The sequence below is a fragment of the Leucopleurus acutus genome, assembly GCF_964270905.1.
Source record: "Leucopleurus acutus genome assembly, chromosome: 16".
Taxonomy (NCBI): Eukaryota; Metazoa; Chordata; class Mammalia; order Artiodactyla; family Delphinidae; genus Leucopleurus; species Leucopleurus acutus.
Window position 1 is genome coordinate 44,329,292 of NC_139158.1, and position 15,685 is coordinate 44,344,976.

General features: G+C 56.3%; 1 protein-coding gene across 2 annotated transcripts in view; it reads left to right on the top strand.

The window, feature by feature from the left end:
• The window catches only part of SYNDIG1 (synapse differentiation inducing 1), a gene marked incomplete at both ends in the record, with an annotated part of 56,109 nt that extends 43,211 nt beyond the window's left edge, over nt 1-12,898 (top strand). For both annotated transcript variants that reach the window (XM_082858057.1, XM_082858058.1), the window contains one exon: nt 12,740-12,898. In XM_082858057.1, coding sequence (XP_082714183.1) covers nt 12,740-12,898 — 159 coding nt within the window. The remainder of the gene's footprint in view (nt 1-12,739) is intronic.
• Nucleotides 12,899-15,685: the final 2,787 nt, after the last annotated feature.

The following is a 15,685-nucleotide window of genomic DNA, read 5'->3' on the forward strand; positions in this document are numbered from 1 at the left end:
ACCTAACTTAATGACATTATCACGCAGTGACAGTGTGCAGACCACTAGCAGCGTCATCTCAGTGAGATTTTATCAGAACCGTCCCAGGGACTCGGGTCCCGTCTCTCGTGCTTTGTAAGGAGTCCAGGCAACAAGAGGGTAGTTCGGCCGCTGGTGAGGTGAGCTGGGAAGGGCAGCAGGACGCTGCCCTTTCTTTTGAATATTTTGTGAGTGTTTGGGGGAAGGAGGGCAGCAAACAGCTGTGCCTTCACAAGGAAACAGGTCTCCTGTAGCCAAGAGGTTGAGGGTGTGGGAGAGACGCCCGGGCTTTGGCAGACGGGGCCTCACAACTGTCTCCTCACTTCTGGAATAAATGTGTCAGAAGCCATAGCATGTTAGAAGGCCCTGGAGCATACACCGTGGCTCCTGTGAAGTTTCTTAGTTTCTTCTTGGTCAATAAAGTTGCCATCGCCTTCCGCAGCTCAGAATACTCTTCCCCATCATTTCTGGTGGTTCTTCGTGTTCTGCTCTGGTCCTCATCCCCTCCAGGAACTCAGGCGCAAAGGATGGATCGCGGTTAATGTGAACGTGATGTGCTTGGTGGCCTGCAGCAAGTTCCTTGCCATTATAAAAATTCGGTGAGTAGGCAGGCCTGGAAGCTGTCTCCCCCTGGTCGAGTTCACCTCCAGACCCAGCATACATTTCCTCTCAGGTCTGGGCAGATGTCACAGCCCTACGTGCAAACGAGGCATCTTGACTCTTCACCGTCTGTGGGTCCACCAGTGGTTGCCCCCCACCGGGCTCTGCCACCCGACCGGCAGCCCCTACTCCACTGCCACCTGCCTGGCTCCTGACGCCACCCCTGGCATCCCATTGTTCCCAACCCTAAGTACCTCAGCCAGAGGCAGAACCTGCCCTCGCTTCCCTCCCGTGCCTGGGAGGTGGGAGCCAATTGCCAAGGTTTGTCAAAGCGCTTGAGAGAGACACACCCTCCTGAGCCGCCTTGGGAAGACAGGCCCTAAAAGGGAACAGAGATCAGGGCGGAGCTGCAGAACTGCCCTGCCGCCCACGGCCAAGGACTCTGCCCTCAAGGCCCTGGGAGCCTGCCGGTGGCCCTCACCTGCTGCTGCAGGTGAAAAAGTAGATTTTTTAAAGGAAGCGCAATGACTGACAAACGTGCAAATACGTTAAGAGCAGCAATATGGTGGAAGGTAAAAACAGAAGTGTACGTTTTCTAAATTCTCCACTGCATGAATATCTGCAGGTGCGATTGCTGCCGGAACAAACCAACCAACAAACTAACCAAGGGAACCGTGGGACGGGGGCAGCTGATAAACGGTGGCTTAAGTGTGAAGCCAGAACCGGTCTGACGTGAAAGGCTCCCCTGGGGTGTACGACCCTTCCTTTCCCAAGGCCACTGAGCGAACACACTGGGTTTTTTATGAGAGATGCTCAGGGCAGCCCAGAAATGTTGAAGATCAAAGGTCACATTCTCAGGCTTGGCACTGAGAAGCTCTGAACCCAGCCGGAGGGCCACCTGCCCTGGTTCTATGCCTGCTCCCTCCAGGGGCTCCAGGGCCCAAGAAGCAGAGGTGGAGCAGGCGGGGTCCCCACGCCAGGCCGACCCAGGCCACGCGGGAAGGACAGCACAGCAACCCACGTCTGAACGTGGAGCAGCACAGACGGCGTCTCTGTGCAGGCGCCATGGCCGCGAGGCCGGGACAGGTTTAGGAGGGGCTGGCAGGCAGCCAGCCAGAGCCTCATCTCCAACGGAGCCCGGACCAGGCCCCAGCCGGTGGCCTCCAGCTCCAAGCTCAGCGACCGTGCGGGTTTATCAGCCATCAGGGGCTGCAGATCAGGCCTGAGAGCAAGTCTGGGGCAGAGAGATTCCCCCCCAGACCCAGGCCCCAGGCATCAGGCTCAGGGGGTCCCAGCACCTGCTGTGCTGGGGGGAGCTTGGGTGTCACTGCCCTAGGGCTTCCTCCCCACGACCAACACTGACTCCACAGGCTGCACACACTGGGAAGGGTAAACCGAGGCATCGGCCCGATGGGAAATGACACCTGTGGGATCAACAGGTTTTTTTCTGTTTACCGGCACTGAAATTCTGGACAGCGAATTAAACTATGAAGCAACAGGGGGATACTCAGCATTTACATTTAAGACTTTGGTCTGTTCCGTCCAGTCCTTTCTGTGTGCATTATTCCCTGTATAGGCAAGATTAGGGTTTAAAATATGCCTTTTTGTAACCAATATCATGAGTACTTGTCATGTAATTAGTGATGTTTGTGGTGACCTAATGTCTCACCACAGGGATATAACATGGTTATTTAATTATTCATCTTTTAAAGCATTCAGATTTTCTCCCAAATTTCCAGTCTACTGGGGAACACTGAATTTTTTTCATTTTTTATTTAAATCTTTGCTTCTTAAGAAACAAGCTTTTCTTAATTTCATTGGAGCAATATAATTTGTGATTATCTAGTGGCCCTGTCACGGGAAGACTTTTTAAAACAAGGGTGTTTTGTTTGCTGTGTGATTGGTTTTCTGTGCCATGGACTGGCAGGAAAATAAAAGGACCATCACGTCACCCGTAATGTAACGATCTGAGGAAGCTTGTTGTGCGCAAGACAAAGCCCAGTCATGGGGGCTCTTCTGCAGGGAACATGGGGGCCCCCAGATTCCGTAGAGGCACCGACCCAGCACCTGACAGGTTTCCGCTGGCACAGCACAGCCACCACACATGTGCCGGAGGTGTCACACACATGGTGAAAGCAGCCACACACATGGGGCAGACATCGGCCAGCCTGCGTCCACTGTTGGGTCCAAAGGGCCCAAACATTCATTTTTGTTCCTAAAACTTTTTCTCGTCCCCAAGGGGTATTTAAAGAGAAAGGTCTGATTTTTCCTCTCCTGGGTTTTAAAATCTTTAATCTCCTCCTTATTTGTTTCCAGAAAGGAAGCAGGACTTTTGCGTAAAGAATGAAATGATGGAAATAGTTTCCGTTCGTGAGCACCTGTTAGGATCCAGGAGGCAGGTGCTCTGTCACTTGACACCGAACCTGAATTCCCCATCTCTCATTCTCCATCAATGGAGTCATATGCAGACGTTCTTAGCAGGGAGTGTCTGCAACTTACCCTGACACGCATCCAAAAGAAAAAAGATGGGTTGATGGATGGATAGAGAGCTGGATAGATGAACCTAATAACATAAACAAAATGCTAATAGTGAGCTGATGGGGTTGATATGCTCACTGCAGGTTCTTTTACCTTTTCTGTGTGTTTGAACATCTTCCTAACACACTGTTATATTAAGGGTACGTTTATGGAAACCAGTATTAACAGCAGTCATTCTCTGTGGTGTTAGGAAGGAGGAAGTAAGGCCAGGCAAGTGAGTTGTTGGCATGGAGCTCGACGTGGAGCAGTAGGTCAGGGTGTCCTGTGCTGACATTGTCACAACACCCACTAGAAAGGTGTTATAACTCTGCTTTAGGGAGGAAAGTAAAATCGGACACAGAAATAGCGAGTAGGGCTTCCCTGGTGGCGCAGTGGTTGAGAGTCCGCCTGCCGATGCAGGAGACACGGGTTCGTGCCCTGGTCCGGGAAGATCCCACATGCCGCGGAGTGGCTGGGTCCATGAGCCATGGTCGCTGAGCCTGCGCGTCCCGAGCCTGTGCTCCGCAACGGGAGAGGCCACAACAGTGAGAGGCCCGCGTACCGCAAAAGGGATGAGCGAGTTCCCTGTCAGTGCTGGTTTGAGCAGGTGTGCCGGCCCCTCCCCCCGCCTCCCCCCACCCCCACCCTCACCCCACCCCACCCCCCCGCCCCCGGCTCTCAGAGACGGAGCCCGGGAACGTGCCCCTGCACCAGACAGGCCTCTCACCTGCCCCATCCACACCCTGCCTTTTAAATAAACAGCTTATCTCAGACCAATTTAGCTCTGCAGAAAATGGACAAAGGGGTGCAGAGCTGGCGGCTTCCCTGAGCCCAGTCACCCACCAACTCCCATCAACATCTCACATGGGGCTCGTCTGTCCCCCAGGTAAAGGCCAGTGTTGCTGCACCATTGTACTCTAAGTGCTCTGTCCAGATCGCCTTAGCGGTTGTCTGATGCCCTCTTTCTGCCCCTGGGGCCCAGCCAGGATCCACGCAGCACCTGGCGGTCAGACCTCCTCGGGATCCTCTGGGCTGTGACACGTCTTAGGCGTCCCCTGTTTCTGATGACTTTGACACCTGTGAGGAGACCTGGTGGGGTACGGTGTGGGATGTCCCTCTATCGGGACTTGTCTGATGCTTTCCTCCTGCTTAGACCGGGGTTATGGGTTTGTGGAGGAGGAGCATGGAGGTGAGGGTCAGTGCTGCGTCCCATCAACATGACCTGTCACTGCGGATGCTGACCCTGGTCGCCTGGCTGTTGTCGTGTCTGTCGGGTTTCTTCACGGCAAGGTCACTTTTCCTCCCGCCGTCCATTCCGTCCTCTGTCCTAGGAAGTCACTGCGCAGCCCACCCTCAAAGGGTGCTTTACTTCCCTGAGGCCGGAGGACCTACATAGATTATTTGGAACTTGTCTATATGGGAGATTTGTCTATTCTCCCCAGTGAACTGATTCATCCAATCGTTTATTTATATCAGTATGGACCCTTGGATGTTTATTTTACACTTTGGCTTATAATCCAATACTACATTATTTATTTTGTCACTTTGGCTATAGGGAGCATTTCCTGCGTCCCCATGACATGCCCGCATCCTTTTGATCTTGGAGTATTTCTCCTCTTTTGTACTATAAAATGCCGTCCCGGGCTCATCTTGTGTATTACCTGCCTGAGTCCTAAAATCAGCCACTTCCCCATGGCGTTCTGACCCCTTTTATTGGAAAGTGGTTTTAGAAACCACTATCTGGGCACTGGGTGTGCTTGTTGCTACTGGGGTGTCATTGATTCTGGGTTTGCTCAGTAACAGAGCTAGGAAATAGGAAATACACGTGTGTACTCGCATGTTATTAGTTCTATATGTAGAAATACATGTGTCTACATCTTTATAGAGAGAAATATTTCCATCTGTATAATTATTTTTGTATTATCCATCTGTGCCTGTATGAAGCTAGACATGAGTTCATACTGATTAGTCACAGGGGGAAACCAAGGCAGGCTTCTCTCCAGCAGAGCCCCATGGCCAGCATAGGGGGGAGGCCTGAGCTGTGGGAAGTGAAGCACTGGGCGGGGCCTCTCAGGAACCGCGGCTCCTGGGGCTCCTCTAACCTCAGCTGGAGGATGGAAACAAGGTCACTCAGGCTTCTGCACAGGGTGGCACAGGGGCCGTTGCTCGTACTGATGTTTTTTGTTGTGTTTCCTACAAAATGACCTTGATGACAGGGGCCCTCAGACACCATCATGGGTAACTACCCGCCCCCGCAGTGACCCAGGCCAAGGCCAGGTGAAGGGGCTTGGTGCTAGCACCCAGGGGAGCCTGTGTTCCCATCCGGTTTTACCCAAGCACAGGGGGTACCTTTGTTTCATAGCTGATCTGTCTGCCATTCAGACCTAACTCACAAGATTTATTTTTTTTTTCCATGGCTTAAAATAGAAGGGTTGCTTTAAAAGGGGGAGGGGAGGTCATAAAAATGCTCCTGGAACGAAAGCACGTAAGGAAAGCAGCGTGCATGTGGGTCTGAGTGAGCCCTGGCCTGAGAGGCTTTCCCTCCTCCCCATGGAGCCTGCTAAACCGCCACGTGGCCCCTCCTCCAGCGCAGCCCCGGGTACCCGCCAGCACACAGCAAGCGGTAGACAGTCATAAATAAGGGAAATGAGCTTTGCAATGATGCAGAGAAATGTAATCCAGCCCGACAGATACTGGTGCAGGAGGAAAAATGAGCCATAAAATACCCAGAGTGCTATAAATTTCCAGAGAGATGGTTGTGGAGGAGAGAGGGTGTCTGTCACACTCCTCAGAGGCGGGGGTCTGGCGCCGGCCTTTGTGTTCTGCCGAGGCCATCCCGGCTGTGCCGGGACCCAGCTCCTCGACCGGAGCGGGACCACGAGTCTGTGGAAGACGTGGATGTGGACTCCTCCAACCTTAGCGATCCCTGCCCCTAAAATAAGCGACCGTAAGAAAAACAAAGCAAGGGGAATTCCGTGGCCGTCCAGTAGTTAGGATTCAGCGCTTTCGCTGCCGGGGCCCAGGTTCGATTTCTAGTCGGGGAGTTAAGATCCCACAAGCCATGCGGCTAAAAAAACAAAACAGAAAAACAAAGGAGAGATATATTGCAGAGAAAGTCATGTTTTTCCTGAAACTCAAACAACAGTGGGTATTTTACAGCCAAAGGAAATGAGGACTTTGACAAAAGCTTGTGGTGAACTCAGTCCAGGACCAGGCCCTGGGAGCATCGTCTCCCGGGGTTCGGGGGAGGTGTCCCCCAGCAGGGATGGAGCGCAGGACCTTGCCACACGTCACGGAGGCCTGGGGCCCAGCGTCAGCCCCTGATAGGTTCCGTCTGCGAGGGATGCCAGTGGACCCCAGACCAGGACGCCCACTCCACACCCCGGGTCCAAAGGCCCCCCTTCCTCTGCAGATTTCATGGGCATTGCCCTCTCACAGGGCCACCCCAACCTCCTTCATCTCCACCTGACACTGAGCTACCAAAATAAATTCACAGTTAAATGCACAGAGGCAGGTGTGTGTGGAGCAGTTTCCCGAGCGCGGGGAAACCCCCACCCCCCAGCACTGATGCCTGAACCGCCCTGCAGGGTTTCCACCTCCTTTGGGTTCATCCCGCCCACCACACCGCTCCCCGTGGGACTCTCTGCCCGGTGGGTCTGTGCTGCCCACCGTGGTGGCCCCCAACATTTGGCTATTTATGTTTATATTAATTAAAATTAAATGATATTAAAACTCACAGTCACACTCACCACATCCCAAGTGCTAAGTAGCCATAGGTGGCTCGTGGCCACCACGCGGGGCGGCACAGATTAACTGCCTCCATCGTGGAAGCGCTCCCCTGCCCGGCAGCCACCGGCCACCCTCCTGGCTGCTCTCTCTCCTCCTTCCTGGACCCCCGAGGACTGTGGACCCCTCCCCTCCATCATGCAGGCACCACGTCCTGCCCACACTGGCCTCCAGGTCCTTGGGGGTGCCTGGCAGAGCCACCCCAGCAAGGAGCCGTGGTCGTAAACGCTTCCTTCTCGGCTACGCCTGATGCGTCTCCTCCTAATCAGCTCGTAGACTCTGCGTAAGACCCGCGATTACCAGCCGAGGGCTTCCTGGACATGGGGGTGCTTCTGACCAAAGCGTGTTGCCCTCGAGAGCTGGAAGGAAAGGCCGCTGGCTCATCAGTTCACTGAGTGGTCCTGCGCGGAGCCCGCGAACCTGCCGTTGCAATGCTCCGTGGTGAGCCTGGGATGAAGACTCGGGAGTCCCGGGGGCCTCCCCTCCCTCAGGGGGCAGGGACAGCCCCGTGGACATATAATAGATGAGGTAGGGGTGAAAATGGTGTGAAGGACGGTCATAAAAGGCCCAGCAAATGCAGAGGCAGAGAGCAGCGTGGAGAGGAAGCCGGCTCTCGCTCACTGAATCTCACCTGCATCCGTCTGTAGGGAATCAGCATCTTCCTTTCCTTTTCTCTTACTTTCCTTCTCTGGTTCTGATATCAAGATTTTACTAGTTTCACGAAATGGGTTTCTCTATTCTTTATAGATGGTTCCTATTTGTTCATTTAACTCTTGGTAGAATCATTTCTAAAATCATCTCAGGGTGTAAAAGTAAATTGTTTTGACTGTGTTTTCTTCCGGTTACTGACCCTCCCCAAGGACACCACCAATCTGGCTCCTTTGCCAACAGTGTAGATGACTTTGGCCTGTTTTGTACTCTACGCAATAGACTCCTGTGTCTGCCTTCTTCTGTTCAACGTCATGTTCCTGACATTTATTTCATTACCATATTGGGTACCATTGTCACTTATCCTTTTACTGTGGTTGGATGTTGGGATGACTTCCAGGCGGGGGCTCTGATGGTCGGTATGGCTACGGACATGCTTGGAGGTGTCCTTGGTGCACAAACGCATCGTTTCTGTTGAGTATTTGCCGGGAGTGGAACACTTGTATCGTGTGTGTGTCTGTAAGTCCAGCTGTAAGCAGTGCTGCGTTTCCCAGGTAGTGACAGGAATTCACACTCTCAGCAGGACCAGATGAGAGTGTGGATTTCCACTGTGTCTCTCTTCCCTTGGAGCCATTCTTGGGTGGCAGATAGCACTGTTCTTTTACGATGTACCGGGTGGGGTATGCCTGAGCCGTTCCTGGGAAGGAGGGGTGTGGTCTCTCCCCACCCCCAGGCTGCCACCATGGGGTCTGCCACTTTGGGGCGAGGCATGGCGAGCGGAGACAGATGGGGGTAGAAAAGTCTCACCCACTCACATCACCATGGGGGCCTCCCACCTGCAAAGGGTGTGCAGCTCTCTTCCTCATCCAGGCATTTGGCGGGTTCTCTGCAGACCCCACACACACACCCGCACACTCTGCATCCTCGACTAGAGTTTGGAATTTTCCTCGGGGTCTGCTTGCCCCTCCATTGGGCTCTGTCGGACACGGTCTAAGATAGCCCGGGCAGCCTGCGTCTGCCCCAGGAAGTACCCACTCCTCCCCTGACCGACGGGAGAGCTGGCCCGTCCCCCCAGAGAGCGCTGACCCCGGCTCCCCCCCGACGCTGCTGCCCAGCCCACCCCTACCTTCTGGGTCATCCAGGCGGGAAGGGTCTCCTGCCCTCCATGCAGGGGACACACATCAAGACAGACGCCCAGTGTCCCGTCGGAGCTGCTCTCAGTGGGACTGAAGGGGGAGGCGGCGCCTATGCCCCTCATGGAGAGAACCCGGACTCGCATTCTGGTCCCTCAGATCCCCTCCCCGCCTCCACACACCCGGCCCCTTGTCCCCTCAGGGGGCGGGGGGATGGAGGGCTTCAGAACCTCTAATTCGGTTCCGTTCTCGTTTTGGAAATTGGCAAACGCGGCTGTGCAGCCCCGTCGCCATCCTGGGCCGTTGCCTGTCGCGATGTCAAACCTCTAGCTGTTGCAAGTGAGCAAAGGAAGGAAGGAAGGAAAGGGCTGAGGGAGGAGTAAGGACCTGGGCCCCCCGAGCCGAGGGCCAGACAAACCTCTCAGGTGAGCCGGGCCTCAGGGGGGAGGGAGGCAGGGCGCACTGGGAAGGGGGTGAGGATGGCTGCAGGTCGGGGCCAGACTGGATGCACCAGAAGCACCAGAAGAAAGGGGGTCTGGCACCTGTCAGACCAGGAGACGAGCCTGCTATGAAACCAGCCCCTAAACGCTCCCAATCACCACAGAGGGAGGAAGTGTCAGAGGATAAGGGCAGCCGAGGATGTGAATTTGACTTCGTTCCCCTGCAAACGGGTCATTTCTCACCCTAGAAACCTGCACAAAACGAGCTTGAAATGTGTCTGAGGACCTTCCCGACTTCTGATGGCCGGTTCCTCCGCGTGGGTGCTTGACCTAGAGCCGTCCCAGCCTCAGAGGCTGACGGGGGCAGCACCTGGGACGGACCTCACGCTGTATCTGGATCACGGCTCTGATGGTCAATTCTGGCCTAAGCACGTTGGTCCCAGCTGTGCGTTCTCTGTTTCTATGATTTTTATTTCCTCCATTTAAATAACACTTCATTCAAGGGAGGGAGTCAGTGTTTCCATGAGTTTTAGCACCGATATTCTACTTCTGCTCTTGAATTTAAAGTTGGGTTTTCTACATAGTTTTAAAACCAGGTGAGTGAGGGTAGTTATTCACCTAAAGAACCAGAGTACATGTTTGAATGTGGAATATCCCAGTGGGCTATGCGTGAGCTCAGCACGTCCTGGGTAGGTTGGGGGACGTTTCCCCAGGTCAGGGCGGTGGCTACACCCAGTGCCCAGCGAGCGGTGTCTCGGGGGCCCAGGCACTCCCTGACTCTGACCTCCAGCTCTCTTCGAACTGAGTTAAGACTCTCTCCCACCTGAGTTAAGACTCTCTCCCTCGCCTGTGACGTATACTCCAAGCAGCGTCCATGAGGGTGGACAGCACACTCTCTGGGTCCCTCTGAGCCCCTGGCGCACAGAAGACGCTGCTCAGAACCAGGCCAGTCACCTGCACTTTCTGTTTTCTGAGCAAAAGACCTCAAAAAAGAAAGGAATGAACTTCACTTGGTGATCTCTGGCCAAAAGGGCAGGGAAGGAAAACCAGCTGCAGGGACGTTCCCAGCCTGGGGGGAGTGGGACGGCCATTTGCAGACAGGGCCCGAGGGGCTGTCCGGTGACACACGCCGTGCCCCTCCCTCTGCCCAATGTGGCAGCCCTGGGGTCGGCCTCTGGGGTCACAGAGGCCACACGGACAGAAAGCTGCCCGTGGGGACTCCCTCAGGATGAGCTTCAGCGGGACCCTCATCTGTCACTGCCCCGAGGCTGCACCCCCTGGGATTCTGCTCTTCCTGGAAGGAGGGGCCACCCACTGTGTCGCCTGTGTGTGCGTCCTTCTTCACAAGAGTTTCCTTTCAGCTGTGCAAACGTCAGCCAAGCCCCAGCCACAGCCCCACTTCTGTGCAGGGGCCCCAGGAGCTGGTCCCCAGAGACCGTGAGGCCAGGCCGCCGTCTGGGAGGGCACCCTAGGTGGACCCGAGGGCTGCGGGGCCGCAAGGAAGGAGCGGGTGGCTCCCAGTAGGGGGACGCTGTGAGCTCCTGCCTCAGCCCACAACGCAGCCAGGACGTCAAGAGACTGCAGCCCAGGCCCCTCCAGGCCCAGGCAGAGTCACCCACCGAGGGGCTCCCAAACCCCTAACCCCGGAACCTGGGAGACGTTAGAGGCTTGTTCTTGATTTAAGCTGCCCGGCTGGGGATGATGTAGGTCAGCAGAGGACAGTGAGCCCACTCATCAGGAGAGAGGACGGAGCGCCCGGATTCGGTCCCACACCCGCGGGTCAGGCCGTCCCAGGGCGGCCCTCGGGGAGCCCAGCCGATGCAGGCATTATAAGCAGCTCACCGGGGCTTCCAGCCGTGCATGGACCCAGATGAGACGGGCAGCCCTTGGAGTTGGGAGCTCCCCGCGGGGTGCGAATGCCCGGCCCGGCCTCCCGGTGTGTCTGTCTGTCTGTCTGTGGCTCCTGCAGCAGAGCCCCGGCTGGGCTGGGGCTGGGGGGCCCACCCTGACAGAGGCCGGGGGCCAGCAGGGAGGGGCCTGGAGAGTTTGGGGTGAACTCAGCTGAGACGTAGTTACTGTTGTCCTGGGAGCTTCGTGCTCATGTTCTCTTCAATCCGCTTCATCAAAGATCGTCCACAGGGAACCCCCAGGCTCACTTCCAAGCCCAAAAATTGGGGACGAGGACATAAAACTGGCCCTGAAGAAAGAGAAGTTAGAGGAAAAAATAAAAGGACACGAGCAGACCGGAGGCCCTTCTCCACCTGACGTCTCATCAGGTCCGGGGCAGAGCTGCGGAGGACGGAAAGTCATCTCCTAGTGACCTCTGAGTCTGGGACCTCGGTGTCTGAGTAAACAGGATGCCATCTCCCATCCTGCCCGCAAAAGTAGAAATACACTCAACACGCATGGAAATGGGATCCGGTGAGAGTCCGGTTTCTGGAGATGGGTCCTGAGGGGGTCAGGACGTCCCACATGGGGAGTGGCCTCTGCCTTTGCCCTGACGAGGAGGACCTCGCCCTGCCGGGGGTCAGCGCCCCATGACACTCCGGGGGCACCTGCCCTGCTGGCCTCCACCCTCATCTGCCATCACTCAGGGGGCATCAGACGTGATGTCACAGCTGGATCACATGATGGTCCCCACAGCCCGGGGCCTCCCTTGTCGAGGGGACAAGGAGGAGGGAGCTGGCAGTGGTGGAGGTGGAGTCCAGCACAAGACGCCAAATCAGGGCTTCCCTGGTGGCGCAGTGGTTGAGAGCCCGCCTGCCGATGCAGGGGACACGGGTTCGTGCCCCGGTCCGGGAAGATCCCACATGCGGCGGAGCGGCTGGGCCCGTGAGCCATGGCCGCTGGGCCTGTGTGTCCGGAGCCTGTGCTCCGCAGAGGGAGAGGCCACAGCAGTGAGAGGCCCGAGTACTGAAAAAAAAAAAAAAAAAACACGCCATATCAGACACAACACCCGAAACCTCCATGTTCCCAGCGGCCTCATGACCCCGAGGCAACATGAATCTTACTAAACTAACACCTCACTGTGCAATCGGGTGACCAGAGATAGAGGCGCTGGTCTCACCTCGAGCTATTTCACTGGTGGATGAATTTTCCGGCCCCGCCATGGCAGGGAGGGGGCATCGGGCACGCGGATTCCCGCGCCGCCGGCTGAGGGGCGGAGTCGCAGTACCCGCACTCCACTGAAGGATCTTACGCCTCGGGCTCCTCTCCGGTAACGAGCACTACCGTTTCCTTCCCCACACCGCCGTACACTGTAAGGACCAGAGGAGGTAAGTGTGAACACACTTTAGAAAACTGTTCAGTATCTTTACCGGGCAGAAGGGGGCCGCTGGGCTGTGACGCCCCCGCCCTCGCGTCCTGGTGCCTGAGACCCGGGACTCCCGTGGCTGGTGCTCAGCTGACAACTGCCGGCCTGGGTATCCCTGGGGCTTCGCTTTCTTTCCCTTAAGCTTTGACTGCCTTGCAGGGCAGGGGGGAGCAGTGGTGAGCGACAGCCCCCCGCCTTCCCTGCACAACTCCCCCTCGGTGAGTCCCTCTCGGTTCACCTTGCTCATCCTGGCCCCCTTTTTCCTCTCCCTCCTCCCGCTGCAGACGAACAAAGCCGTGGCCAAGGGGGACTTTCACCAGGCCAGCACCAGCTCCCGGCGGGCCCTCTTCCTGGCCGTGCTCTCCATCACCATCGGGACCGGCATCTACGTGGGCGTGGCCGTGGCCCTCATCGCCTACCTCTCCAAGAGCAACCACCTATGAGCCTCCCCGGGCGCATGCGCATGAAGAGCCTGGGCCAGTTGTGTGCGGGTGCAGAGGAGCGGGCCTGGCAAGGGTGGACACACAGGTAGACACACCTGCGTGATGCTGTACAGTGTAAGTCATCGCCAACGACGCCATAAAGCCCTGGGACCTTCTGCCCATGGATTCCTTTTGTTTTCACCCTTTCATATCGTTTTCACAGCACTGTGCAGAGCATGGGACAGATGGGCACTGCTAACCCTTCTAAGTGGAAGCTCCATAGATCCCGACCCTCGCGGCTGCCTCTGGATGGATTCTGGTGGATTAACGCTGGTGCCAGTGCCTGGAATGCCATAACATTAGCAATAGACGTACAGGAACACGTGTTTATTTTTATGGAATATGGTGCAACAGGCAGGGGGCAGGGGACACGTGCTCTTCTGTCTGTGGCCCCACCTGACTCCTCTGGCACTGCCCCCCAGGCCACGTGCCTTTCCTGCAGGAAGGCAACAGGGCTGGGCGGCAAGAGAGACAGAGCAGCTGCTGGCAGGACCCCCAGCTGTCACGGCTCTCCAGAGGGGTCCAGCCCTGAGAATGCAGAGCCAGAGTCGTTCCCAGGCCCAGAGTGTCACTCCCTCCACGCTGTCCCCAGCCTAGGAACGTCAGGCCTCCTCTGGAACGTGTCCATACTCTGCAGCCACCACGCGGCAATATGCAATCCCGGGGCCTCGTTGACCTGGGGCCCAGGGCAGGCCGGCCCCTCCCCAGACTCCTCCCAGAAGGACCCAGGTTTTCTCCAGGAACTCCAGGCCAAGGAGCCACGACGCCCCCTCAGCGTAAGGACGAGCGCAGGGGGATGCTTCTACCCGCCTGCGCTGACATTCACCTTGGTGATGACAGTGACACTAGTGATCTTACAGAGGACACGAACCTTCTCTGTCAACTAAATGAATAGCTATTTTCTTGTCATTTTTTTTAAGTGCAACTATTGCTTCATGCTGCTTTAGTTATCAGATGAATGCTGAGAAATACGTAATCACAGACATTTTAATACCATTTCATTGCCGTTTCACGAGTGTTCATTGTTGAACAAAAGTTACCTTTTACCTTTTTGCTTAAGGCTTTTCTTTCTGATTAATATCAACCCTTGGGTTTCACTAATACCTTCTCCTTGTTGTTGAAGTAGCTGCAGAGCCGCCAGGGCTCAGCTGCTGAAGCAGTAGCAGGGGGTCCTGAGATGAGAATCACAGCATTCCCAGCTGCTGACGTTCCCACTTGAACACATTAGTAAATATTATTATACCGATACCCTCAGTGGACACAGAGGCCGTCTCTCTAGGGCAGTGGTTCCACCCACAGCACCTATAACATCCCTGCTGTCTGGGTCCCAGCCCCAGAAGTCTTATGTGGTTGAGCAGAGGTGCAGCCTGGTGATTACAAAGTGCAGCAGAAATTAAGAACCACTGTCCTGGAATAAGGACTCAGGTTTGATCCCCTCACTTGCCTCTCTTCTCCTCGACCTTAAACACTTAATATTCTGAAAATCATTAGCACTGCTTTCCTGGGTCAGATCCGAGGTCCATCAGGCACTTGCATCTACGGAGGCACCAAAAACACGCCCTAAGCAGGACACAGGGAAGATGCCCAGACATCCCGGGACGAGTCAGAGGAACCTGGTGATAGAGGGCTGATTTGGAACCAAACCAATCTGGGATTTTTAGCTGTCTGATCCCGGGCAGGTGGGCGCACTTCTCTGGACCTCATCTCTAGGGGAGGGTGACGGTTAGGCCGCCTCCTTGGACAGCCAGTAGGGGAAGCGGGGAGGCCAGGCCTGGCCGCGGGCATGCAGAGATGGGCGGTCCCCGTCACTCAGGCCCTGAGGGTGCGTCCACCGGCTGGTTTGTGCCCTCCTGTCTATTCAGCCCAATCTCTAGGGTTTATTCATCGTGAGCCATTGTGTGAAATGGTCTTTGTGTGTGTCCTAAATTGTCTATTTTTAGTTCAAGGGGTGCCCAAAGTTGCCTATCTTTGGATTTGATTATGTCCTCTCCCCATCTCCTCCGCCACCGTCAGGGGCTCTACGCCAGCCCCTCTGGGCTCCTGGACCCCCTTCCCGTCTCCCCCTGGCCTCCGTTTAAAATGTTTAGCCCTCCCCATATCCTCTCGGTTCCTCCAGGCCTCCCCAGGACCCGCACCACAACCACACGTGGTGCCTTGTGGCCATGAGTGTGCAGGGGGCGGGGTCCAGCCTGTCCGAGGACAACTGACCGGCCGCGTGTGGCCCCGCAGCTCACTTGACAGGTGGACACAGTGCGGCCCAGCACCGCCACCAGCTCGGCCTCGTCGGGGAGGTACCTCTGTGGGCGGCCGCTGCCCACACGGCATCTTCGAAGTGTTTGGGGGCCACCGTGCGCCCCCCTAGGGCTGTCACTGCAGCCGCCCCAGACGAGGCACCACCTAGGCAGGCCCTGCCCCAGGCCCTGGGCCCAGTTTCCCCACAAAGTCCCGAGAGCCCCGGCAGGTGGGAGTCAGAGCTGAGGGTGAGAGCAGGTAACTCGCCCGGCACCAACTAAATGTCGTCTGGAGAGTGAGGACGGGCCCCGCCCGGCACCCACCCCCCAGGCCACAGGGTGCCTGGCGGAACCGCAGACACAGCGTCCGCTCTGCACCAGCTCGTTGCATTCTCGCCAAAACACTTTCTGCAGCGGGGACCCAGTGCCTGTAATTTCTCCAAAGTCGCGCTCCCCGGAAACAGCAAAGTCAGCTGCCACCCAGATGGCCAGACCCTAACCCGTCACCCCCTCTTAC